Here is a 27494-nt window from a genome sequence, read left to right as displayed (position 1 = left end):
AACGACAAATGAAGTGTCACAAAGAGTGGGAGATGAGTTAGAAGAATCATTCACTCTCTCCCCTCTCTGAGAGTAATAAGATGAAGAAATGTAGCCGGAGAAGTGTGGAGTGGAAAGACATATGGAGGGGAAGAAGGGAACAGGGGAAGGGATGGTGCAGAGCGAGAGAGAGAAAAGTGTGCGTGTCAAGTTGATAAATGTGGTAGCAGAAGACATTGTGGCGGTGGAGGAGTAGGAGGCCACCAGATAACAGCAGAGCAAGGCCCAAGCTGTCTCACACCGTGAATAAAGCACCCCTCTGTCGCACACGCAAACACACACAGATTTCTAATTACCTTCAGATGACTTTATCACTGTTTCATTGAGTTATTTAAATGAAAAACGTCGCACTGTGCAAAAGTGTTCTCTACGCCGCCCCAGCATGTTCAGGGTGTATAAATATATACGTGTACTTAATCACATGCTTAGTGAAGTGTCCACTCGCTCAGCTTTAAAGTAGCGCAGAAGTAGTCTGCTTGTTGGCAAATAGGCAACAAATTACGTGGCGGTGAGCGATGATAGGGCAATGATAGGTTTCGCCTCTTTTATATTCATTTGGTGTCCTCTAGTGGCTGAAATGGGAAGTGGCTCCCTTGTACGTTTGTCCACTTTGCCAACCTTTTGCACAGGACATTTATGTCACATCAGATTTTATCTGAAGCTTATCGCTGGAATGTTGCTGCCTTTCATGCTGTGCTGAGAAATTTTACGCACAAACATGTATTTACGTGTTGCTTAACCGTTTTTTTCTTCTTCAAACAAACAAACAAACAAACAAACACTGTTTTGGTGGCTTTTACTGAATCTCCTTACTTCCGGTAACATAAGAAAAAACTGTGGTTTGGTGCTGTACTCAATGATGACTGGATATTTCTGTTGTCTTTGCGTTTATGTAAATAATTGTCCTTCTTTACTGTGTCTGAACTAAATTTATTTTATTAAATTTATTTTATTAAAAACAACTTCAGACCTAAAAAAATATGGATGCGTTTATTTGTATTGCACTTTTTTAAAAACAGACAGTTACAACTTGTTTGGATAAAACGTGTGTTAATAAGTGCACATATCCCAATGTGCCAACACACTTATGTTCCTTCATACATATCAGGGGTAGGCAACTCCAGGCCTCGAGTGCTGGTGTCCTGCAGGTTTTAGATGTGTACTTGAGCCAACACAGCTGATTCAAATAGCTAAATTACCTCCTCAGCATGTCTTGAATTTCTCCAGAGGCCTGGTAATCAACTAATCATCTGATTCAGGTGTGTTGACCCAGGGTGTTATCTAAAACATGCAGGACACCGGCAGTTGAGGCCTGGAGTTGCCTACCCATACAACAACATAAGCCAGGTGAGGGCTTTGCAGCTTATAAATGATGAAAAGAGTGGGGTAAACATGCACAAGGTGTGGCGGTGACAGAGAACAGATAGCAATATGTGATTCATTTAACTCTGGAAGAGCTTTGTAGGTCACAGTGCTTTTGCCTTTGCTCTAAACCAGGGGTGTCCAACTCCAAGCCTCAAGGTCAGCTGTGTTGGATCAAGGACTAAATCAAGGATCTAAAACCTGCAGGATACCGGCCCTTGAGGCCTGGAGTTGGACACCCCTGATCTAAAGCATTAACTATGCAACACACCAACCAACATACGTGACAAAAATTTTAAACTGCCAAAGCAAAAACAGGAAGGAAGCAACACTTTGTGTACCATTCAGCAACTGCCTTCTACAGGTTGAGTCAAATCCTCAAAGAGACAAAAATCAGAACTCAAAATCACAAAAAAGTTTTTATTGATCTAAAAACAACAACAAACACCAGTCAAGGACTTGGGCTTGCCAAGAGCTAACATACTAGTCCAATTTCCCAGCTCTGTTGAATACTGTACTTTTTGTCTTGTAAGTTGCCAAAACATTTGGAAAATATTTACATTTTCGTTACATATCTCAGTTATGGGTGGCTGCAGCTCGGGTGGCAGCGAAGATCATCTATATATTGTAAAGTCACTGGATCAATCCCTGACTCTTCTTTCTGTATCAAAGGCTCCTCGGGCAATATTCTGAACCCCAAGGTACCTGTGATATGTGTGCTGAGGTCTAGATAAAAGCCCTGCATGAATCTGTGTGTGAATGGGTGAATGAAAACTTGTACTAGAAAGTGCTTTGGGGGCTTTTGGGGGGTAATTTTAGCACATATTTTAAATGACTGTGAAAGTCAAGGATAAATGTAGTTACAGAAACAAAAGAAGGAAACTTTTTAATTAATTTGTCTTCTTTCGGTAACATGGGATACAGGGTTGCTCTTTAGAGTGACACCTTCAATCTAATTGGGCAACAATGGAAAAATACAAAATATATAAAAGAGCGCTGACTTTTGGTGTAGCTGTCACGCTACTCTTCCTTTTCCAGACTAAATATGTTTTGGTAACAGGGTTGCACATGTGGTGTGGGACACAACTTGCAGTATAATTTCCGTTCTTTAAAATATGTTGATGTTAAACAACAGTTTAATAGCTATCAGAGACATGCCAACAAAATCAAAACAAAAAAATTGGATTTATAAATGTTATATTCGAATACTGCAACCATTTGAACTACTGTCAAACCTGTTGGCCATCAGTGTTGGTCAAGTTACTTGAAAAAAGTAATCAGTAACTAATTACTGATTACTTCCCCCAAAAGTAATCCCATTACTTTACTGATTACTTATTTTCAAAAGTAATTAATTACTTAGTTACTTTTTAAAAACACGATTTACAAACTGAATAGGTGATAAAGCGATAGATCTGTCAGCCCAGTTCTACTTTTTCTGCATAATCCATCATACAAAATGTAATCAAATGGAAAAGTCTCTTTTTAAAACGTGTTTTATTAGTTTGAATCTTTTAACTTTATGCATCAAGCAAAAATTTAATTATATGTAACATTCTCTGACTGGAAGAAATTTGTTTAACATTTAAACCTATTTTCTGCACATTCCAGCACATAAAATAAAATATTTTTTTGTGTTTACACTCAGTCTTTCAAATAGATGCAAGTGAAACACAGCAGAAACACAGCATGCTCATACTCTCTCCCGCACTTAATATATTATCCATTGTTGACACAGCACACAGCTGTTGTCACGAACATTGCACTGGCTTACTTCACGGTCATGAGACATTCTTGCAAAAAAATAAAATAAAATCACGGTTTTAGTAACCCAGCGTTCCTACGGGAAAGTAACGGTAATCTAATTACCGTTTTTGCAATAGTAATCCCTTACTTTACTCATTACCTGAAAAAAGTAATCGGATTACAGTAACGCTTTACTGCCCATCTCTGTTGGCCATTGCACTACATCTCACAAGCAGCTCTGTTTATAGATTTAAATATTTGTCCTATCTTATTATTTTATTCCCTTGTCCTTTATCTTTCTTAATTCTTCTTTATAATAAGGTGCTCAGCGGTATTTTTCACTTTACGTGAAGCTGTAGAATGGCCCAAGTACTGTTATCTGGCTTATGCATTAAAGGATACTTAAACGACACTTTTCATTTTATTTATCTCAAATATGTCATGATCAGTCCACCTGAACTCTCTTTCCCCGCCATTTTGGAAGCTGTCGGAGCTTCCGTCAATGTGAGGAGGAAGTGAGTGAAAAGAGAAAACGGAGCAATCGAGCGGAGCGGCCGAAGCGGGCGAGCCAGGGCTAAAAAACAATCACTCAACTCGTCTTGACTACCCGGGCTAACTTTAGCTACATGTGCTGAGGTCGAGGGGGGAAACTGATCTCACCTGCAACCATGCCGACAGTTACTTTACCGCCGAAAGAGAACGCTCTCTTCAAGAGGATCCTGGTGAGTTGGTTTTTAAGGTGCTGCACAGCGACGGCAGCCGAGTTTGGAGCTCTGTTGGCGGCAGTCCGGCTCTTACCGGAGCTCTCCGGCTGGTAGCGCTTAGCCTGTTAGCAAAATGGCATCATTGAATGGGGTTAGCTCGGCTAGCCCGGCCCCTGATGTGCGCTGTCACTGCGGTACAAAGCCAGAATGGTTGTTCATGACTTTGATGTTATTCCGATATATGCTTCCAGTGTGGTTAAATTGCACTACAAACATTTGGATTTTGGATTAAATTGTCGGTATTTGTGGTTCATTTGCGACAGGCCTTAGCACTGGGAAAAGCACGTTAATGCTCCTTTCAGCGGCAGCTAGCCCGTTAGCCGTGTGTGCTGCTGAATTAGCTTGCACTTACTTAGCTTCTCACTCAGTTTTGTGAATGTTGTGGCATTTTAGTTCCTGGCTGCGTGCATAGCTGCTGTCTTCTTAGCCGGATTGTGTTTAGTTGGTCAGATGTGTGCCATCTGACAAAGTAACGTGCTTGCAGGCCACCTGGCGTTACTTAATCGGCTAACTCTACCGAGCTAGATATCTTGGTATGTGAGGCACTAAACAAATGTCAGTAGCACTCTCTGAGTTGTGGGGGCCTGCAGGCTCCGTCATGATGAACCTTAGAGGCTCGCATAGGCCGACGTAGATGTGTATGATGTGTGAAAGCCACTGGAAGTCCGGGGAGTACCGGTGTGGCCGTGTCAGCAAATCTGTAGCCGCCCCAGGCCTGCTGAGCTACTGATCCATCCCTCCCTTTCTCCCGTGTTGCTGGGTTGTTCATGTCCTATCTGCGGGCAGTTTTACGTGGGCCACACGTGTAGCTGAACAAGTGTGAGTTAAGGCTTGTCACAGTATTTTTCAGGAAGTGCGGTTAACTTTCTGTGCGCTGCATGCCAAACTAGTCCCCCCCCGCCACCATGCCTGGTGCTTGGCGGTGTGTACCACTAAACAGTGCTGCATGGGCATCTAGCAACGCACTTTCCAGGAACTGTGGGGACTTGTGGGCAGTGAGCACTTCAGCGTCACAAACTGGATCTGATAAACATCATTGTTTTAAAAGGCAGGGGCTCAGCTGGGACTTAGCGGCTCTTTATCTGAGTATTGGCAGTCCCTATAGCTCTGGCACAGAAAACAAACCTGTGGGACTTGCACCTGAACTTGAGACGTTAGTGGCTGTACGTGTTGCATTCCTCAGTGGGAGTTTAGCCTTTCATGGAACTGGTGATAATCGGTTGACATTACATACTTTCCATATTTTAAAAAAAATGTAGAAGTTGTGCAAAAACTCTTAATTTAGGTAACTAGTAGTATAAATACTTGGATCTTTCTTAAGGTAGGAAATAGTTAACAGAAAATCTTCCACCAACAGACTCAGTGTTTGCTTGTTAACTTTGATGTCATGAGCCAGGTCCAAATTCACCTTCATTACCCAAAAGAAAACAAACACTCAGGCACTGCAGAGAGTTACAGACAATCCGGTTTCTTTCTTCTCCAATAAAAATATCAGTGCGTCTTTAACACTCTGACCTCCATAAAAAGAGGATTGTGTTTAGGTTAAATACAATGTTCTGACTTAATTATTTGCAGAAGAAAAGAATGCATAGCTCCGCTATAACACTTGGATTTAATTTAAGACTGAAACTGACCAAACTTCAGCCAAGAGACTGAAGTTTGGTGAGATGATCCCATCCGCCAGACGAGGTTCAGTCATTGATATTGTGTGATCTGGATAACTTGCTATGAAAAAGTCCTGCTCCCCAACGGAAGTCTTAGTTGGTCCAACATTGATTCTATTCTGAAATGTTCAAATGTTTGCTTTTTAAATGATGCTAATAAAAGGCAGAAGAGGCCTAAAACGAGGAGCTCAGCCTGATTTTAAAAGAGAGATAGCGAGACAGTAAGAGCCTCATCCAGCACAGTAGAAGCTTGATTTAGCAACAGCAGTTACGTCATCACATAACAAGCAGAAACATTCTTGTTATACTTTGTGCAGTCCTGAATTGCTTTTCAGTTTGAGTGGTCTTTAATTTTGTACAATCTCTGTAAACATTTCACATACTGCGAACGTCATTTTAACAAAAACTCTATAATAGAACCAGGTGAACTTTACGTCTTTTTCAGAGTTAACAAGGACTTTGAAATCATTTGGTGGAGTTGTAGAAAATGAAATTACTATTATTACTCTTCCTGCCGCAGAGATGTGATGCAAGCTTTGTCCCCCTCTGGCTATAGCCAGGAGCAGACCACACCTCTCTTTATTATTGCTTTCCCAGAGTGAATTCCCAAGTGCATTATTGGAAGTTGGCAGTCGTCTGCTTTTGATTGACAGTTGAGGTGGATACGTTTCCATTTTGTGGTTTCAGGATTCACAAACACGCTGCTCTCCTCCTGCCTCACCTAACAGTGGGCCCTGTACCGGTAATCTTAATGTAATGGTGGTTTTCATCAGCTGTCCTGTTAATGCTTTTGAATTTGCAGGGCAGTGCAATCCATCTAACAAGTGCATCACAGGAAGGAGAAAAAAAGCAGCGGCAAGCACATGTATTTGTTGTACTATCTATGCTGTTATAACTTAGCTGCACTTTTCAGGTCCATAAACTGCTGTGTGTGTTGTTCTGTGATGCATTCAGCCACGAGACATGTGGATAAAAGGGTTTCTAGGGTTGTCAAACTAAGGGGAGATGCTCTTACAGCTCTTCTTGCTCTGTCCTCCAATTACATGATATGTAGGTCACAAATCAAGTATATATTTAGATTAATGCCCCATTAATTCATTACGTTTATATTGGTCTGTAAGATTCATAGTAGGGCTGGGCCATATCATACCGTTCACGGTAATACCGGTATAATGTTGGGCAACGATAAGAAAATGAAATATCGTGATAGAATATGGGTAAAGCGCGCATGCGCAGTGCCTTTGTTTTCATACGCACATGGCGGAAAAAGCATGGCGGAGAATGAGAAGGGCGAAAGCGATCGTTAAATGAAACGGATGAACCAGAATTGGTTTGTAAAAATGCTGCAACTTCAGTGGTGTGGAACTGGTTTAACTTTCGTCCGTCAGAAACGCAACAAAGCACTATTTTTGGTAGCGCATGCTAGCGGGCCGTCGTTATTACCATGTTTTTTTGGAAAATACGGCACACTTAAAATCAATCCTTTGATTTTTCTGAAAATCGACAGTGCCCCTTATAATCCCGTGTGCCTTATGTATGAATTCTGGTTGTGTTTACTGACCTCGAAACGATTTTATGTGCACGGCGCTCGAGAATTTGTCAAATGCTTTAGTACGACTTTGCTAAGCTAGGAACCCGCACCGCTTGATGGATTGTCGGAGCATTACGGCTATTGTAGGCAGGATCCTCGCGGAGTGATACGTACTGTGCTTCAACATAATATTACCGTATTGTGTGTGTATAACCTCTTTAAGTTTTGCGGTTATTATACATGGTTATGCTGAGGATATGTCGGCCAATTTCCACTGGAAATGCCTTTTGGTTAAACTGTCAGCAACGAATTTGCGTTTGCACTGTTAAATTTTTATATAGCTTTAATGCACATAGAAAACAGCTGCTTGTTTAAGTGAAAATACACTAATTTGGCACTAATAAAGTTGTGGAGTTGTAAAGTATTTTGTCTAGTGTCAATTATATCGTCAGTTATATCGTTATCGCAAATTTTCAAATGTATATGGTGATAAATATTTTTGGTCATATCGCTCTAATTCATAGTAAAATCTCCCTCAAATCTTTGCCCTATATGAAATAAAAGTGTGTGGTGACCAGCTTCATCCATCATCTTTAAACGAGCGAAAACAGAAGGAGGGCGTTTATGTCTGTTGATTTGATTTGAAATTGGAGCAGAGACGTTTGTATATCTCCACCGGGCATTTGTGAAAGACATGGCTGTGTGTGGTGAAGAGCTGAGTAAAAACCTGGGAGACATTTCACATGTATTTAAAAAAAAAAAGACTGAACAATTAGAGCATGAAGAAAGTAAAGAGCCAGGCAAGTTGTTTCAGCTGTTCAGCTGATATCATCCTCTAATTTTTCACTAATTACATCAGGCTAAATTAATAAGTTGTTTGTGAGCAACATGGAGTTCAACCAACTGCTGAACTTTAAACTTTGTCTAAGCCTCTTTGGCTTTATTATAGGTAATATTTTGAGTTTAAAGGAAAGATTAAGTTTTAGCGGGATTACTAATGATTGGTGTTTTTTCTGAGGGCTCTGTCTGTGATGATAAAGTGAGTTCACACCCCAGCACTGAGTGAGAAGTCACTACTGACATGAACTCCTGTGAGTTGGGCTTTCATTTTCACGTCCTCCGTTCCACCATGATTTTGATCTGAAATAATCAAACTATGCATTGAAATGTCTAATCGAAATCTAGCATTGGTACTGGGGACTTCTTGCAGCGATCTGTGCAGCTTAGAGCTGAGACTGACTTCTCTGGTGGTGGCAGAGAGTATTCTTGATAGCACAGCTGATGGTCTTAATGCTTCTAAATTTATATGAAGCACACACAGTATTATCTCAGAGGACTGATTACTTATTGTCTGTGTCAACGGATCATAATTATTTAAAAATGAATCATTTAAAATGTAGTTTTATATAGAAAGGACTGAGAGAACCAGCAGACACAGTTTAACAGTGACTCAGTGTACTTTACTTTTTACCGGTGTGCACTGCTCATTGATTAATACCCACTTGAGTCTGGCATTGACCTAATGCATTCTTGATATTATTTCTCTAAATACATACCAAACATTGTGTTCTTCACTCTGGCTTGTGTTACATGCCTCTTCCTTCTCTTTTGGGTTTCCAGGGAAGAGAAATCATAACTTCCACTCCAGTTTCACTTGGAGGAAACTTTGGGAAATATTCCTAGAGGGACAGTTAGCTCTTATGAAATGACAATGTAGAGCACAAGACGCTGTCATTTGGATTTGTTGTTCTACAATTAAACCAGCGTTGCTGATTATTGGTAATTGACGAGACAATATTTAGCATCTCATTTAGACTTGCAGTAAAAACACAACATATGTTAGAATATTGAATTAAATGAAGCTTGGCTTCAGGTTTTTGCATTGTACACATGTGTTGTGGCAGGAAAGCGGTCATTCAGAACTCAGACTGCAGACCAGATCTGCCTCTTTTACATGACCTGATAATGAGGGATGGTGCACTGTTGATCCTTAAATAAAAGTGCAGTAAAACAAATGAAGGCAGGATCCACACGGGTGTGTTTCAGGCTTCAGTGCTCTCGCTTACTGTTCATTTTAAGTAGGGTTGTGTCATGTATTGGCAAACTGAATTTCGGATCCTGTGCTCGGACAACGAAAGTCAACAGAATTTCAACTTTGAGTGCCAGTGGAAGCACGAGCATTTCATATCATGTTCATTTAAAGTCCCCTGTGCCTTTATCTTAAATCAAGAGAGTGATGTTGGGTAATCATCACGTTGATCATTGCAGTGAATAAACAGATTGTTAAAGAACAAAGTTACTCACAGGCAGCGAGCTCAGTAATTGGGCCTGCTGCATGTTCTTTAAATGGATTTATTAAACAAAGGACTGACAATGTGTTTAGCACTGGGCTATGAGGTGCCACAGAGGTGCACTACATGGAGGCACCTAAAGAAAGCTCCAGGAGAGAAAAAGGACAACTGGTGCCTAAAGGAAAACCCTCTGAATGTGTCAGGAGTATTGGAACAGCTGAGACGCATTTTCTCTAAACACAGTCTCTGTGGCTTTCAAACCCAAAAACGCGGTGCACCAAAATTGGTCCACCAAAAGTATCGGGTCCCTTAACACAAAAAGAGTAATATAGTAAAAGCTGTTAAGTGCCGTGATTTATACATCAGCGAAACCAAACAACCTCTGGTTAAGCCGATGGCACAACACAGAAGAGCTACCTCGTCAGGCCAGGACTCTGCAGTCTATTTACACCTACAGGCCAGTGGACACTCTTTCAATGATGAGGATGTGCACATCCTGGACAGGGAGGAACATTGGTTTGAGCGCGGAGTCAAGGAGGCCTAGTTTCACTCATTATGCAAATGTACCGTTTATTAGGTTGAGGAAACCTGCAGTCAGCGGAGACTGAAGAGTCACTTGGATGAGCAATGAAACGTTTCTCCCTCTGCTACGTCCAGATGAACAGAATCAACTTTTGGGATTTCCTTACCTGAGTGATTGAGCATGCATCAGGACAGATGCATGACATTCTGTAACCTTGAACACAGTTTGAGTGTCCTTTGTGTGGCAGCACAGACAAAAAAGTGGAGCTGCATATGTGCACATCTGGACACGGGTGAAGAGAGTAGCGAGACATCAGGTGGTTTATTTAATTTCCACTTCCAGCACGAAGAGTAAGTAATGCATACAGATCCACAACAAGCACGCTGCCATATATGGGCTCATTTACATGGTCTCAGTATACCTTAATGAAAACAAACCTGAACTCATATTTATGCAGGATTACCTTGAAGACTGTCTTACAGCCATGAACAGCTATTCTTTTGTTCCAGAGTACAATAAGAAGATGGAGCCTTACACTCCAGCCGCAGGCAGGACCTGAGCCTCTTTCTTTCTGTCCTCCAGCTCCACATCTCAGCTGGTGGTGTAACTATCCCCATAGTTCAACAGTGGATTGCTTAATTTCGTAACCAACCTTGGCACCCATATGTGATGTTGACGTCATCTCTGGGGTTTTGTTTTGTTTTTTTTCACTGTTGGTGGAGCTGCTGGTGGTACAACGCAATGCCATCTGCCAGCTTAACTCTTCCTGCCTCCCTCACAAACACACAGTCTCCTCTGACCACCAGCTTAAAAACAGAGGGGGTTTATTGCTGAATGAGCATCTGCTTGCTTATTGGAAATGTAGAACCAGCGTAGCTAGTTTTTAATATTTTTGGAAGGAAATCGTAGATGCTCAGAACTATGTCTGATATGTTTTGCTGCAGTAATACAGGGAGACTGTGGTAGTTTATGACTACAACTTTTAAGTGTTGACTGACCAAAAATCTGTTGTTCAAGGTGTTTAAATGCGCAGTTCCACTGAGCAGCATGACCACACGTTTGTATCTTTTCAGGCTTTTCCTGGCTCAGACGGGTAGTACAGTGGGGCAAAAAAGTATTTAGTCAGCCACCAATTGTGCAAGTTCCCCCACCTAAAATGATGACAGAGGTCAGTAATTTGCACCAGAGGTACACTTCAACTGTGAGAGACAGAATGTGAAAAAAAAAATCCATGAATCCACATGGTAGGATTTGTAAAGAATTTATTCGTAAATCAGGGTGGAAAATAAGTATTTGGTCAATAACAAAAATACAACTCAATACTTTGTAACATAACCTTTGTTGGCAATAACAGAGGTCAAACGTTTACTATAGGTCTTTACCAGGTTTGCACACACAGTAGCTGGTATTTTGGCCCATTCCTCCATGCAGATCTTCTCGAGAGCAGTGATGTTTTGGGGCTGTCGCCGAGCAACACGGACTTTCAACTCCCGCCACAGATTTTCTATGGGGTTGAGGTCTGGAGACTGGCTAGGCCACTCCAGGACTTTCAAATGCTTCTTACGGAGCCACTCCTTTGTTGCCTGGGCGGTGTGTTTTGGATCATTGTCATGTTGGAAGACCCAGCCTCGTTTCATCTTCAAAGTTCTCACTGATGGAAGGAGGTTTTGGCTCAAAATCTCACGATACATGGCCCCATTCATTCTGTCCTTAACACGGATCAGTCGTCCTGTCCCCTTGGCAGAAAAACAGCCCCATAGCATGATTTTTCCACCCCCATGCTTCACAGTAGGTATGGTGTTCTTGGGATGCAACTCAGTATTCTTCTTCCTCCAAACACGACGAGTTGAGTTTATACCAAAAAGTTCTACTTTGGTTTCATCTGACCACATGACATTCTCCCAATCCTCTGCTGTATCATCCATGTGCTCTCTGGCAAACTTCAGACGGGCCTGGACATGCACTGGCTTCAGCAGCGGAACACGTCTGGCACTGCGGGATTTGATTCCCTGCCGTTGTAGTGTGTTACTGATGGTGACCTTTGTTACTTTGGTCCCAGCTCTCTGCAGGTCATTCACCAGGTCCCCCCGTGTGGTTCTGGGATCTTTGCTCACCGTTCTCATGATCATTTTGACCCCACGGGATGAGATCTTGCGTGGAGCCCCAGATCGAGGGAGATTATCAGTGGTCTTGTATGTCTTCCATTTTCTGATGATTGCTCCCACAGTTGATTTTTTTTTCACACCAAGCTGCTTGCCTATTGTAGATTCACTCTTCCCAGTCTGGTGCAGGTCTACAATACTTTTCCTGGTGTCCTTCGAAAGCTCTTTGGTCTTGGCCATGGCGGAGTTTGGAGTCTGACTGTTTGAGGCTGTGGACAGGTGTCTTTTATACAGATGATGAGTTCAAACAGGTGCCATTCATACAGGTAACGAGTGGGGGACAGAAAAGCTTCTTACAGAAGACGTTACAGGTCTGTGAGAGCCAGAGATTTTCCTTGTTTGAGGTGACCAAATACTTATTTTCCACCCTGATTTACGAATAAATTCTTTACAAATCCTACCATGTGAATTCATGGATTTTTTTTTTCACATTCTGTCTCTCACAGTTGAAGTGTACCTCTGGTGCAAATTACTGACCTCTGTCATCATTTTAAGTGGGGGAACTTGCACAATCGGTGGCTGACTAAATACTTTTTTGCCCCACTGTATGTAGTAGATGGCAGTAAATGCAAATTGGACTGCGATGAGCTTGTGTTATTTATCACTATTATTCAACTGATTAAAGTCAATTCCTACATTATAAAGCACTGAAAGCATCGCTGTCAGTATTAAACAGGTGTTACAGGGTAAAGATAAACAGCTGTACAGTTGGATTTGTGAATTAAAAAGTAAATTTTTTTTAGAGTCCTTGTTGATTTTTCTTATCTGAAAGGAATTATTAAATGTATGGCAACTGGTGAACCGTCCTTTTGAAGTTTGCATGCTATGATATAATCTTTGTACTGAATAGTGCTGCAGCAGCTATGTTTTTGGCCCCCGTTTTCTATTTCCAGAAGGTTGGCTTTTTTTTTTCTTTTTTTTTTTAAATAATAAAAGACCATCAGTATACCCACTAAATAGAAGCTTTAGCCTCATGTGACTTCAAACTTTCTCTCCGATTGGTCATTTAACTTGTGCTTATAGTCAAACTCAGACAGTTTTATTGTGTGGACTTTATCAGCGAAGAGAAGCAGGCTAACAGTGTCTTTGAAGTAAAGACTGGTTTACTTTAGTTGTAATAGCCTTTACAACGGCTTTTTTTTTTTCTTTTTCTTTTTTTAAATTAGCTGAATTAAAATACGTGCAAAGAAAACAGGAGAGAAGTTTTGCTGTGGGCTAGAAAGGCATACTGGTTTTCCTGTTGTTGTGGGGACTGTTTGTTTTCTCTGATACCTGGAATGGGTGATACGGACCTGCACCGGTGCTTGAACAACGCAAAGGCACGTGTCACGAGTATCGGCAGGCCTGTAATGTACTACTGATAAAGCCACCGGGAGAATCTGGGCTGTAACTGACGGCGTTTCCTGACGAGCGTTCGCACTGCGGGCGATAAAAGTCTAAAACACTGCAGCTTAGCCAGCTGAGCCGGCGTGTGTGTAAAATATAGCAGCTGTAGATAAGAGGAGAGTTGAGTGCTGGAAGTTGGACACTATACTTCATGTTTATGTGCTGCATGTTCAATCGCTGTCTGTGATTAAGCACATTTGCATTTTAAATTACTCAAAATTCTCATGATTTTTCTTTGGCGTTGATTAAAACGGCTTTGGGGACGGCGCCAGAAGTTTCTGTTTAGGGGGAAAAAGGAACGTGCATATGATTGGGTCCAAGAATCTTAATCACGATTATTTTGGGCGACACTGATTACTTGCAGACTTTGGAAAAAAATGTGTTGTTCAGTTTTATTAAAGTATAATGTGTCTTAGCAATGTTGAAAAATCCATTTCCTGGATGAAGGCAGTTGGTAGTAAATAGATGCAAAAGAAGAACGAGCAGAGACCCAGAACACGGGCTTGACCCGCTGACCTGTTTAAAAGTCACTTTGGCCTAAAGCGATTTCTCTGTCCTTCCTCTCGCAGCGATGTTACGAACACAAACAATACAGAAATGGGCTCAAGTTCTGCAAACAAATCCTGTCCAACCCCAAGTTTGCTGAGCATGGAGGTAAGCAGCAAAAATGTAGCTGTATGGAGAATTTTTCTTTTTCTCTTAAATGTATTTTTCACCATCTACTGCATCCTTTTCTTGCTGCAGAGACCCTGGCAATGAAGGGCTTGACCCTGAACTGTTTGGGGAAGAAGGAGGAGGCATACGACCTGGTGAGGAGAGGCCTGCGCAATGACCTCAAGAGCCATGTCTGTATCCTTATAGACAGCACTGCATCCTCTGGGTTAAGCAGCTGTCGCTTTGAACTATTAGCTGTGTGTGTGTGTGTGTGTGTGTGTGTGTGGGATGCTAAAAGGACCTTGAGGTGCCTCACATTGTGTAGAAGAGCTCTGCTCTCGGTGGAGCACTGTCAGCACATTCTCTCTGTGATTCTCTTGCAGAGAGTGAAGTCTGTGCACGTTGCTGGTGGATGAGGTCTATCTGAACCTAAACCCTGCCTAAAGTCAAGACAGAGCAGCTCTCTGCAGATACACTGCTATCTCTTTAGCTTCCACAGTAAGTCAGTATCCAGGGCATGTTTCCGTCCCTCAGAGGGCGTACTTTGGTGCACGTATGCAAAAAAAAAAAAAAAGTGTGTTCTTTTAAAATAGCTGAGGCTTTGCAACACATCAGGATTTTAAATCACGGAGTTATGCGTTGCATAAGCTCATAATTATGATTGGTAGTTCATTTAGATCATTGCTTTGTCATTAATCAGTTTTTAGAATAATCATGTTCAGCCACATTGGAGATGAAGCCTGAACAGCCTCAGAAACAGTATCCTGTTTTATGGATTTATCTCTTACTAGCCTTTTAGATTTGCCTCTCCCTGCTTTAGTTTCTGTGGTGCCAGATAAAAACTTCATCAAAACACTGTTTACACAGGATTTAGACTTGGCAGCACAGCAGCTAGTGCTAGTAGTTTTTACTTTGTGTTCGACCCATGTTGAACACAGCGTTGAGATGATTTTTGAACAGCATGAACAGCTTCATAGTTAGCTACTGTTGGAGGTAATAGCCTCTCCCCCCCCCCTTTGTTTGCGCAGGAGGAACTGTAGAAGCCATAATTGTTACAACTCTATTTAAGGATCTTTTTTTAGCTCCTGCAGAAGGATAGGAAATGTCCCAGTATTCAGAGACCTTTGAGTGTAGGTTACAGTTACTGGTCCAGCTCCTAATGTTCGTGGATTGTTGGGACACATGAATACAGCACCAGAAGCAGCCATTAAAAACACAGCTTTTAAAGTTGTTTTTCTAAACTAAAAGTATTAAAGTAGCTTAAATATAATTTTGCTGTGTGTCTCAATGTAGATCATTCAGTGCAGCCTGTTTTATTAAATCCTCACACTTAAATTTTTGTGGGGAAAATTGGTTAAAGATAACAGAAGTTTAATAAGATGCACTTTATCTTATGTGAGGTCCATGTTGGCCCAGCAGTGCAGCTGTTGGACTACGGAAAGGGTAAGAAGCAAGTTTGATGACAAATGGCGTGAGAATAACAATTACTCTTCACAGTTTAAGCCAGAAGTGCTTGTATGTCGAAGGTGCTTCAAACTGGGGACAAAGTTTTTATTTTTACATTTGAGCAACATCTATAAACACAACCAAACACGTCTCATTTAGTCTCCCTGTTGATTTTAAACTGATATACATGTAATTACTCGTACAAAGTCTACTTTCACTATCGTGTCAACATTCTTGTAAATGTGGATATTCTGATGGAACAAAACAAGGACACAGAAATCATCAGTGAAGGTTTTAAATGAATCATACGAAATGAAACATGGTGGCATCACAATGGCTCCCACCACACAGCAACACAATGAAGAGGATGACACAGGGCTGCAAGTAAAGGAAAGACCACATGATGCATAACTAGTGTTTAGCTATTACAAGGCTTCAGAGTTCATATAACAGAAAATGCAGGAAGGTGCCTCGTTCCTGAGAAGTGAGCACTTCTGAGATCCTTTCGCTCTGAAAGCAGCTTCTTAAAAGATCACATCACTTCAGTTCAACCACAAGAGAAGAGGCTCATTGAACCCCTCTCCCCTTTTCTGTACTTCATTTGATAGCATCATACAAATTGTGCATCTTCCTTAACTGGCCTTGCGTACCAGGCTGGCATGTGTACGGTTTACTCCAGCGCTCGGACAAGAAGTACGATGAGGCCATCAAGTGTTACCGCAACGCTCTCAAGTGGGACAAGGACAACCTGCAGATCCTCCGAGACCTGTCCCTGCTGCAGATCCAGATGAGGGACCTGGAGGGCTACAGGGTGAGTCAGAGGGGGATTGTGTCTCTTTAAGTAGTAATTGAGAGATGTTGCATGTTCTTAATCAAAAGCTGGGAGGTTTTGATGAAACGTTTGGCCACAGGAGATAAATCCTGTTGGCAGAGGCATGTTTTAAAAAATCAGTAAACTTTTTATAAAGGAAAACAAAAACAGTCCTCAGTTAGTGGGGAAAGAACTTTCCTGAAGGGAAGCACACACTTCCATCTGTCGCCCTGCCTCGTCCAGGACGCAGTATGGCTCTGAATTAGAGAGGACTGGGCGAATCAGCATCCAGATATCAGGTTGCAGTCAGTCTTCACAATGTAGAACAGCTCTCCTGGGATTTAGATGCTTTTATAGTGAGAGGTATGAAATGGCAAGAGGAAAGTCTGGCTGAAAGGATTAAAAAATATGGATGAGAGGACAGGGAGGGGCTCCCACTCGGAGTGTATTAGGTGTTAATTTTAGTTCTCCCTGAGCCAGCTAGCAACATCCTGGTGTCACTACCATGAGTCAGCACAATCACTTTCTCTTTGTTTATCTTCCCAGCACTGCCTCACGTTTGAGATAATGTGGGCTTATAGGGAACGTAGAATTTTTCCACCTGATATCAAATGAACTCAATGCTGGCACATTGTCTTTCTCCAGGAGACACGGTACCAGCTGCTGCAGCTGCGTCCAGCCCAGCGGGCCTCCTGGATCGGCTATGCCATCGCCTATCACCTCCTGGAAGACTATGAGATGGCAGCAAAGATCATTGAGGAATTCAGGAAAACACAACAGGTTAGACACAGCGACAGTTTCGCATTTCTCTTACCCGAACCAGGAGATGACTTTCAGTTGTTGTCAGTTTTGTTGTCACCCTGTCGTGCAGCTGGCCTGAATTTCAGTTTGAATTTCAGTGATCTCAGCGCCAAGGTCAGAGGTCACACTTTCTGACAGTATTGTGAATGCAAGAACTGGAGAAGGAAGTCACCTTGGACTTTGACATTCATACCATACGTGCATCTGCTAGGAGGCTGAGGGGGATGCACTGGAGGCCGCTGATGTTGCAGTTTTAAATAGAGTGGCCACTTGCTCACATCAGTAGCACCTTCTGCCAGTGGGATACAGCGTAAATGATACAAACACAGACTATTCAGTCGAGACTCTGCAGCTGTGCAGAGGCCAGTACTGCAGACACAGACCAGGCACCTATTTTAGAGAGTGTTTCAGAGCTGCCACAGCTGGAGTCGGTGCGTTAGATTTCAGTACAAGCTCTGGCCAAGAAGCCAAGATAAATCTTAACAGCTTACCTTAAGCAAAATTTGTAGTTTTTCTCTTAATTTTTTTGTCCAAAAATATCTTTGACTGGAATTAAAAAAAAAAAAAATAATAATAATAATTTTTTTTTTAAAAAGTTGCACTTTCACTGATAGAGACCATCTTACCTATTCTTAAAAGTAGGGGTACAAGTAGCTGTTACAGCCAACTGGTCCTTACAATCCTTCGGTCTAAAAACCTGTGATTGTGCTGAAAGTTGCTGGCGGAGTGTGGGCTGATCTTATTTGCTTGTGGCGTTGTTGATGCTTTAGCTTTCCACCTGCTGCGGCGAAAACAGAACACAAAGACAAAGAACTTTAACGCTGTTCACTGCAGCTGCTGTTTGTGCTGCTCATTTGCACTTTTTTTCTCCTCCTTTGTGGTGAACCTTCCTGTCATTCAATCAGCACACACTGATTTGGCTACACCCTGTTGGCTTTTTAAAGCACTGCACCGGAGTCGTCGCCATAGTTTCTGCGTTGGCCACATTCCTGCAGTGTTTGTTTCTACTCAGCAGGGGCGGTACGCAGACGCACACCAGTGTGGACCAATAGCTCCTGCTGCATGGAAAGTTTGTGCAAGGGAGAACCCCTGCCACTAAAGAAGCTTGGTTTTGAACTATTTTGTGTACTACAGGCACCATGCACTGCTCCACGCTTTGATGAGTAACAGGCTTACTCGTATTCGTGACGCTGTAGGTGTCTGACTCGCTGATTTACAGTGAGCGCTTTGTAGCTTTGCAGCCGGTGGGTGTTTTTTCTGTCGTCTCTGCATTGGTCACAACAGCAGTAGAGCTCACTCGCTTTCACTCTGGCGTGCTCCTGATAAGACCAGCCTGCTTCCTGTCTTTGTGCCATCTGTGTAATACAGTGAGCTGGTGTGACCGTGCACACACACACTGAATAATTCAGAGTTTCCTGAAAAGCACAGCGGCTCCTGGAGGTTTTCAGTCATGCGTGCCTGGTACAAAATGTTACTGACACTCAGAGTGGTCTGTTCTTTTTCTGGTCTGTTCAGACGTCTCCGGACAAAGTGGACTACGAGTACAGCGAGCTGCTGCTCTACCAGAACCAGGTGCTGAGAGAAGCAGGTTTGCACAAGGAGGCCCTCGAGCATCTGTCCAACTACGAGAAGCAGATCTGCGATAAACTGGCAGTGGAGGAGACGCGAGGTGGGTGACTGCGGAGTCTCTCTGTTAATCTTCGGAAGTGCAAACATCTTTACCAAAGTAACACCAAACAAGCAAAACTTTATTGAAAGAGCACATTTCATTCACAGTGGTGGAATGGTGTTAATGGTGTGATAAAACCTGCTGCCACTAGGGGGAGCAGTGATGCCATCAGTAATCTGGCATAATGCAGGTGCTGCAGGAGAGAAAGGCAAACAAGCTTCAATAAGTCATCTAGAAAACTTTTCTGAGGCTGATTTAATTTTTCCGTCTCTGACACTCCTGTGAGCAGAAGTTTGTTGGGTTTTTTGTTTTGTTTTTGCTGGCAGCCATGATTTTTCTTGGCTTGTAATCTCGATTTAACAGTGTTTGCGCTCATGTTTCTGTAGGAGAGTTACTGTTGAAGCTGGAGCGTCTGGATGAAGCAACAGAAGTCTACCGCCGTCTGCTGGAGAGGAACCCAGAGAACTGGTCCTATTATCACGGCCTGGAGAAGGCCCTCAAACCAAGTATGACACGAGTCTTGTCACCGCTGACTTCCAAAACATCCAAATCGGTGGTGAAGCTAAATCCTGAATTCCTCTGGATTTTTATTTATTTTATTTTCAGGTACTGTAGAGGAGAGATACAAAATCTTTGAAGAAGCCTGGGAGAAATTTCCCAAAGGGCTGGTGCCTCGCCGCCTACCCCTCAACTTCCTTTCTGGTATGCAGCTCATTTCTCCGCTAAATCAAACAGAATAAAGCCAGTGTTCACTTATATTTCTAAAACACCCTTTAGCTCTAGTCATAATTTAGGCCTGTAATTAGTTTAGTTTTAGTTTATATTTAGTTGACTAAGTATCATAAGATTATCGTAGACTAAATCTGAAGTTGATTCAGTGACTAAAATATAAAGAGGTTGGTTGTTTTGTTCCAAAATAGTTTGCAAAGCTTCGTATTTTCATCTCATTTTAGTGATGAAAGTGTAAGTACATTTCATCATAGCTTTTGTCCTTGTATGTTAGTTTTTGTTTAGTTATCGGCTTTTTCCATCAGGGGGAAAAAAGTTTGTTAATGAAAACTGGCCAAAATTATTAGTCAATGAAAGTAACAATCAAACTACAGAGTAAAGATTAATTTTCTTTTGCTTTGTCTTTTTGTTTTTCTCTGAAGGTGACAAGTTCAGAGAGTGTCTGGACAGGTATCTGAGGATGAACTTCAGTAAAGGCTGCCCGCCCGTCTTCACCACACTCAAATCGCTGTACAACGACAAAGAAAAGGTGACGGCACACCTGCTGACTGATCTAAAATTAAATCACAGTCACAGCCTCGGACCAAAAGAGTCTTAAAGAGGCTCAATTCCAACTCATTCCAACATTTAAAATAAATAAATAAAAAAATTGGAATAGCTTTGCATGAGTTAAAAATTATCCCTTATTATCTTATCCTGGGCCTCAGTGAAGCCCTTCAGCTCATCCTCTGTATAAAACGTATGAAATTAGCATCGACCGTTGTAAGAAATATTTATGAACAATAAGTCACTGTATTAACTGCACGATTCTGAAAATCCCCTTTGCGTCACGCTTCATATTTACTTTGTCCTCCTTTCCTTTTAGGTGGCAATTATAGAGGAACTGGTGGTCGGCTATGAAACCTCATTAAAAAGCTGCCGAATGTTCAACCAGAACGGTGAGAGAAACATTTCAGCATCCTAACAAACCAGACAAAGTTAAACCAGCTGTAAGTTTTTGTGTAGCTGTTGCAGTCGTTTGGTTCCAACCCTAACGAGCGTCTGCTGTTCCAGATGACGGTAAGGAGGAGCCTCCAACCACGTTGCTCTGGGTGCAGTACTTCCTGGCACAGCACTATGACATGATCGGCCAGCAGACACTGGCTCTAGAATATATCAACACGGCCATCGAGAGCACGCCCACGCTCATCGAGCTCTTCCTCATCAAAGCCAAGATTTACAAGGTGGCGCGCGTGTCTGATTTGTACGATTGTTTACTATTTTAGACGCGTAGTTCTGCTGCGGTGGTGTTCTCGACTGACCTTTTTCGCTCCTGCAGCATGCTGGCAACATCAAAGAGGCTGCCCAGTGGATGGATGAGGCCCAGGCTCTGGACACCGCTGACAGATTCATCAACTCCAAGTGTGCCAAGTACATGCTGAAGGCGACCATGATCAAAGAGGCCGAGGAAATGTGCTCCAAGTTCACCCGGGTGAGAGAAATTGTGCAAAGTGACAGCTGACCAACCGATGAGGACTTTTAAAAATGTCAAAACAAAATGTTGGCAAATGATGATGAGTACAATCAGTACTCATCATAATGAGTACTTTCTGTCTTTAGATCTCTGATAGACTGATGGAGAGAGAGATTCCCACTTTTCGTACAAGTTCTAGTGATTAATGACAAAGTAATTGACTGTGATCAATCGCAGCGGCCTATTTCCCAACATTGTTTTAAAGTGGAGGGTGAGCCATAAACAAAAACATCTCCATAGTCAAGCACACGCAGAATTGTGGGCTTTAAAATAATCCTACATTAGCAGGATTCTAGCTATTCTAATGTTCTTGACCAGTTAACTCGATAACCCTCTTTAAAGTATCTTTGGTAAGCATTTATAAGACTCATGGAGGGTTTTAATGCAGACTATAGGTTCAACACTGTTAGTTCACCTCATCAATAGCATTCAGTTAAGAATGGATCCCCATGGAACACGTACAGTAATGGTCAGACTGCCAGTGCTCATGTGTATATGTCTCATGTTTCTGCAGGAGGGAGCATCAGCAGTGGAGAACCTGAACGAGATGCAGTGTATGTGGTTCCAGACTGAGTGCGCGCTCGCCTACAAAGCCATGAACAAGTTTGGAGAAGCCCTGAAGAAGTGCCACGAGATCGAGAGGGTGAGGCTTTTCTGACGGGATTTTAAACTCTGTGTGAAAGTACACGCTCCCTAACTGCCCACAAAGTCTTTCTGGGTGTTAAAATTGTTCCTTTTTTACTCTTTAATCTCATCAGCATTTTGTGGAGATCACGGACGATCAGTTTGATTTCCACACTTACTGCATGAGGAAGATGACGCTACGCTCATATGTGGACCTGCTGAAGCTGGAGGATGTGCTCCGGATGCACCCGTTCTACTACAAGGCCGCAATCACGGCCATCCAGATCTACCTGAGCCTCCACGACAATCCGCTGACGGATGACAGCAAAGAGCTGCAGGCGGACACTGGTGAGAGACGCACAGTGAAGATCCAGCTCTGAGTCAACGAGGCTCTTATCAAGGGAAGGGCTTCACTGACCGTCCTTTTTGTCTTCATTTCTCTAGCAAACCTATCGGACAAAGAGCTGAAAAAGCTGAGGAACAAGCAGCGAAGAGCCCAGAAGAAGGCCCAGCTGGAGGAAGAGAAGAAGAACGCGGAGAAGGAGAAGCAACTCAAGAACCAGAAAAAGAAGAAGGAGGATGACGACGAGGAGATCGGAGGGCCCAAAGAAGAGCTCATTCCTGACAAGCTGGTGAAGGTCAGTGGCTGATACGTGAAGTATTAAGGTCTGGTTATCAGTTTTTAGGACTCGAGTTTTACTTTGTTTTGCACATTTGCTTTTACAGGTAGAAAATCCACTGGAAGAAGCCATCAAGTTCCTGACGCCTCTCAAGCACCTGGTCAAAGACAAGATTGACACCCACCTACTGGCCTTTGAGATCTACTTCAGGAAAGGTTGGCGCGCACATGTTATGTGTTTTTTACTCCGCCAGTACCGTCTTCGTCCCCATTTCTGCCTCACACGTTTACTGTGTTCTCCTTTCAGAAAAATACCTGTTGATGCTCCAGTCAGTGAAGAGAGCTTTGGCAATCGACCCCGACCATCCGTGGCTGCACCAGTGTCTCGTACGCTTCTTTAAAGGAGGTATGAGAGGATTCATTATTTAACTACCAGCACATGCTCCTAAGCGCTCGGTTTTAATTGCCTCTCTATGCTGTTGCTCTTCTTCGTTCCTCTGCCTCCACCTCATCCTTACATAATCCTTTTTCTCTGTTCCCTCTTTGCAGTTTCAGAGAGCAAGGAGCTTCCAGAGGTGGTCAGGACGGTGCTGAAGCAGGAGATCACCCGGCTGTTCGGAGACAGCAACGCTAAGAGCTTCAACCAGGCCTACCTCACCAAGCACTCCAGCTCCATACCACACAGACTGGCTGGTAAGTCTCTTTGACCCTCACTTCTAATACTTTGGTACTTAATGCAACAACAGTTCAATTGACACTGAAGAGCAGTACTCATGAAAACATTTAAGGTTATTTGACATGACCTGGGGGCCGTTTCTTCCATTGTTGCAAATGTTTTTTGCTTGAATGTCACTCCGTTTGTTTGTTTTCCCCCCCTTCTTAGTTCATCTTTGCACCCAACGATCCCTTAAAATGTAATTTTTCAAGCCCTGTCCACAGGGCTTTGTAGCTGCTGGGTGGTCTCTAGCAGACATTTCAGGTTTCAGTTTTTGTTTTGTTTTTTTGTTTTGGGGGGGGGGTTGCTGCTCGTTGGTCTCATTGGTCCCCTTGTGGAAACTTTGCACCTAAAGACTGATAGATAAGCACAGACGATGGCCAACCTGTTCTACCTTAGTGAAGGCACTGATTCACATCATGCATGCCCTTGCCTCTTACCTTAATATTAATCACCTTACTAAACTCCCGACTCCAACCTCGGTCCTAACATGAAACCCAAAACAGAGACTTACCCCTGGAACATGCCTTTTAAAGGTTTGTGGACCAGCCTCACGCTGCAGAAATATTTCTGCGATGGATTGATCTTAAAATGTAGAATTATTAAAAACACACTTTCTCTCAGACTCACCTTCTCTCTCCCGCCCGTAGCTGCGAAGATGATGGTGTATCTGGACTCCTCGATGCAAACGAAAGCAGCAGAACTGGCCGGTGCACTGGATGAGTCCCTGAACAACAGAACCATACAGGTACGTATTGGCATCATGTAAGAAGACGGGAGGGAAGCAAAGAAACAGTTACGACTATTCTTATGCTAAACACACACTGGAGTCTCTGCTGTTGTGCAAATATCAAAAGTGGAATAAAAGTTAGTCTATCAGGTCCTCATGGCTCACATGCTGAGAGTATCCATCTCTCTTGGATCAACCTGAAAAAGGGCTGGAGCAGAACAAACGAGTTTCTTCAGTGAAGTGAAACCAGCCAGACAGGTTTTCCTAAAAAGTTGGTCAAAGGACCGACCGCAATCGAGAAGTTGCGACAAAAACTGTGGTAACCAATAACATCAGGAAGTACAGCAGTTCCTTTTGAGTTGGGATTGTGACTGTGATAAACTGTCCACTCCTCCCTGCCTGAACGTAGCTTCTTTTAACCTTTGTCCTCTCGTCTTCAGATCTGCACGGAGATCCTCGACTGTCTTCGCAGCGGCGCCCTGGGCGACTGTAAGGAGCACGCAGAGTCATACCGCGCCGAGTGCCACAAGCTTTATCCCTACACGTTAGCTTTCATGCCCCCCGGATACGAGGAGAACACCAAGATTGCCAACGGAGACGTTTCCACGGAAACGGAGGAGCTAGCCAACGAGATGTGAGCACGGCGGTACAGCAGCGGATGAGAAAAGGAACTGGGCCGAGCACGGAGCCTTGTGGTACGCCTGTGGCAGCCATTTTTGTAGAGCCGGACACAGGAAGCGAAAAATGGGTGTTTCGTCCTCAGGCTCAGCTCAGCTCTGACCTGGCTCGGCTCGGCTCTCTCCCACATGGGTGAAAATCAGGACTCTGTGTGTGCGAGCGTGCGTGCGTGCGTGTGTGTGTGGAGGGCGTGTTTGTGTGCGTGCATGTGTGCGGTTGTGTATTTGTTGGAAACAGAAGGAGGAGGGAGGGGAAGAAGAAGATAAGTGTCCATTTTACTTTTTTAAAACAGAGCTGGCAATGCTGAACATGAAAATAAAGAATCGGGAGAAACTGAGCGCTGGTTTTCCTCTGATTAATAACAATAACGCCAACCACTCGGGCGTGACTCCCAACACGTTGCATACTCTGCTCCTCTTATTTTAAAATAAAAGCTAATCTAAATGAATATGGGACACGGCTGTCGGTGAGGGGCGGGGGATGGGGGGGACTGAGCGGAGCGGATCTGATCTCTGACATGTCCGCAGGAAGCCGAGCGGGAAGAGTTACCTGAAACGGACACTGAGGACGACCACAGGTGTTTCTGTATCTGCTGTGACGCTCACTCAAGTAAAACGCCAGAGAAAGCCGCCCCCCCCCCAAAAAAAGTGCTTCCCTCGCAGTTCCAGGTCCAACATGGGAACACGTAACCCTCTGTCCTCGTGGAGCACCTCGTAGCACAGAATAAAAACTGTAAAGATTGTGTGATGCGTTCTGTTTCAACTACACAGCTACTCTTAACTTTTCTATATAGCTCTGAGAGAGATGGATAGACCTAAGCAATACCACAGACACTCTTACCGATGATAATCATTTCAGGATCTGGTTGAAGCGGTTACACGGAGCCTCCGGGCGGTCACTTTTATTTATGCAGCACATTTAGTAACAGGAGTTTGGCCCCGGGTGCTTTCCAGACGAGGCAGAGTCACTTGTGTTGTTGCTCTTTAGAAATGGTTTTATCTGCATGATGTACAGAGACTCTTTCGGTGAAGGCGTTTATGAGCCTGTAGTGCTTTCAGAGGGATCTTCTTCTCTGCTAACTTTGAAAGTCTGAAGTCAACATCCACTGCCCCCCCCCCCTTTGCCAAAATGGTAAGACACGAACAAAGGCGAGTAAACGTACAAACATCTGGAAGCTGTTTTACTTCTTCTGTACCACCCCCACATCTTGTTTTTCTTCCCCTTCTTCCTCTGATTTTGGTTCTAATGTGAAAGATGAAATCTGAGATGGTGATGTATGATATCTCTGGATTTTTGTATTAAAACCAACAGGAAAAAAATGCTTGTTAGCCTCCCTGAGCTGCCCGTGTTTTCTTTGCAGGGGTTAGGTAAAGCTTTCGCGAAGACCAGGTTTTACCTGCTGTTTCAAACAAACTAACCTTGAGTGGAAGTGGGTTACGAAGCCCTCTGACACCGACGCGGGCTTAGTAACCAAACGTCAAGAATGTGCAGCACCTGTTTTGTGTGAGCTGGAGGAAAATCCACACGCCTGCAAAAAATTTTGTTCTGTGTGATTATTTTCAGGAGGACTGTTTCACCAATAAAATAAAATGAAATGGCTTTCATGATTTTTCAAATGGTGCTTCATAGTGTCAAGTGTTAAAAATCCCAATAATAATAAAAAAAGACGAGTGGGAACATTTCAAATCGGAGTAGGAAGAGTTTCCTGTCGGTGATCTTAATGCAGCAGCCTTTATGAGAAAGGACAGGGCATCTCAGTCTCTACCTTAGACAGAATAATGGACGAATACAATATAAACATTTCATTCACAGAAAATTCAAGCACAAACTCGACCGTGAAGAAGTCTGTGTGGACTCATGTGGCCTTTAGAAAAACTGCAGTTGTTGTTACTGCTGTGTTGGCTTGATTATCCAACACCAGGGGTTTCCCTTTTGTGTCAGCACTACCTCTTTATTTAGAGACAGTTCAGTGGTAACAAAGGTGATTTCGTACCTGTCACGAAGTAGGAAGGTGCGGGGTTTTTCCTGCACTTTAACCAACCAGGTTTGGCCTCGTACCAAATGAAATTCACCAGGACTGTGGTTTAAAAAAAACTGTTTGGCCAGTTCTTATTTTTTAAAAGCTGGTTTTAAGTTACTGAGTTTAAAGTACTTCTTTATCAAATGGCCAAAAATAACAGAACAACGCACGGACTTCTGTCAGATAACAGACTTTTATACTTCCTCTCTGTGCTGATCAGTGCTTACGTGTTGTAGGGAAAATCCCAGAATTAGGTCCTGGTACTTTATATCGGAGCCTTTCCCTGCTCACACAGGCATGATCACACTGTGTGCTTTAAAGGCTTTGCCCCTGTATTTGACAGAAATTTGTGCATTCACTTATGTTCAGCAAATCCTGCCTAATAAAACGGGATAAATCATTTTATAGCCACGCTGGTGACTTCCCTTGCTTGGGTAGTCTAAAATGTTTTATTTTGAAACCGCTTGTGAAGTTCAGGGTCAGTGGAACCCACTCCAACTGTCAGAGGGCAGGCGGCGCAGGCCAGTACAGAGAGAACATTAATTTAAAATCACCAAATAGCCTAATATCCTTCACGAGCACACAGAGAACATTGAAAACCTGAACCTGAGATCCTCTTGGTGTGCGATGGCAGTGCTCCTACTGTAACAATAGAGATGATGGTAAAATTATATCTGGTTACTAAGAGCTGAAAACCTTATTTTAGGGGAGGAAAAAAAATCAGTATTTTTATTTTTTATTTTTTTTAAATCATGTTTGATTGTTAATCTAAGCATGCAGTTTTTGGTTAATTATGAGTGAAAACCTGGTGTGGATGCTACCAGAAAAAGTCCTTTGAAAACACCCTTTTTTCCCCAAACACAAAAGTAGACCTTCTCTCTAATCCATCACGTTGGCACTGAAAACTTCCAAAGCACCAATTTAACTTAAAGCTGTGATTTTAATAAAGTTTTAATGTTTGTGCCCTTGTCAGTTACAACCAGGAAACCTGTGATTCTCACTAACCAGTGTTTGTTT

At 42.9% G+C, this 27494-nt stretch overlaps 1 protein-coding gene across 2 annotated transcripts; it reads left to right on the top strand.

Moving 5' to 3' along the window:
• Positions 1-1290: 1290 nt before the first annotated feature.
• On the top strand, positions 1291-24794 carry naa15b (N-alpha-acetyltransferase 15, NatA auxiliary subunit b). 2 transcript variants are annotated; one of them, XM_082537210.1, is made up of 20 exons: positions 1291-1386; positions 14038-14122; positions 14213-14317; positions 16222-16379; positions 17025-17159; positions 18696-18849; positions 19236-19355; positions 19456-19551; positions 20001-20107; positions 20444-20516; positions 20632-20801; positions 20897-21049; positions 21606-21734; positions 21850-22063; positions 22160-22353; positions 22442-22550; positions 22642-22740; positions 22884-23027; positions 23700-23797; positions 24220-24794. In XM_082537210.1, exons 3-20 carry the CDS (start codon positions 14224-14226, stop codon positions 24415-24417), a joined length of 2445 nt encoding a protein of 814 aa, XP_082393336.1. In that variant the 5' UTR covers positions 1291-1386; positions 14038-14122; positions 14213-14223; the 3' UTR covers positions 24418-24794. The 2 variants fall into 2 exon arrangements, with proteins under 2 accessions (XP_082393336.1, XP_082393335.1); XM_082537209.1 differs by lacking the exon at positions 1291-1386 and adding an exon at positions 3570-3869.
• The last annotated feature ends 2700 nt before the right edge of the window (positions 24795-27494 follow it).

This window comes from Aulonocara stuartgranti (assembly GCF_965226115.1).
Source record: "Aulonocara stuartgranti genome assembly, chromosome: 6".
NCBI classification, from domain to species: domain Eukaryota; kingdom Metazoa; phylum Chordata; class Actinopteri; order Cichliformes; family Cichlidae; genus Aulonocara; species Aulonocara stuartgranti.
This window is presented reverse-complemented; position numbering and strand designations above follow the sequence as displayed.

What these genes read in the sequence shown, in the direction of transcription:
- naa15b (XM_082537209.1), top strand. Translation starts at nt 3,816, where the DNA reads ATGCCGACAGTTACTTTACCGCCGAAAGAGAACGCTCTCTTCAAGAGG. An exon ending in ACCCCTCAACTTCCTTTCTG is followed by an intron (nt 19,552 to 20,000) that starts GTATGCAGCTCA and finishes TTTTCTCTGAAG; the next exon opens with GTGACAAGTTCAGAGAGTGT. An exon ending in TGTGCTCCAAGTTCACCCGG is followed by an intron (nt 21,050 to 21,605) that starts GTGAGAGAAATT and finishes ATGTTTCTGCAG; the next exon opens with GAGGGAGCATCAGCAGTGGA.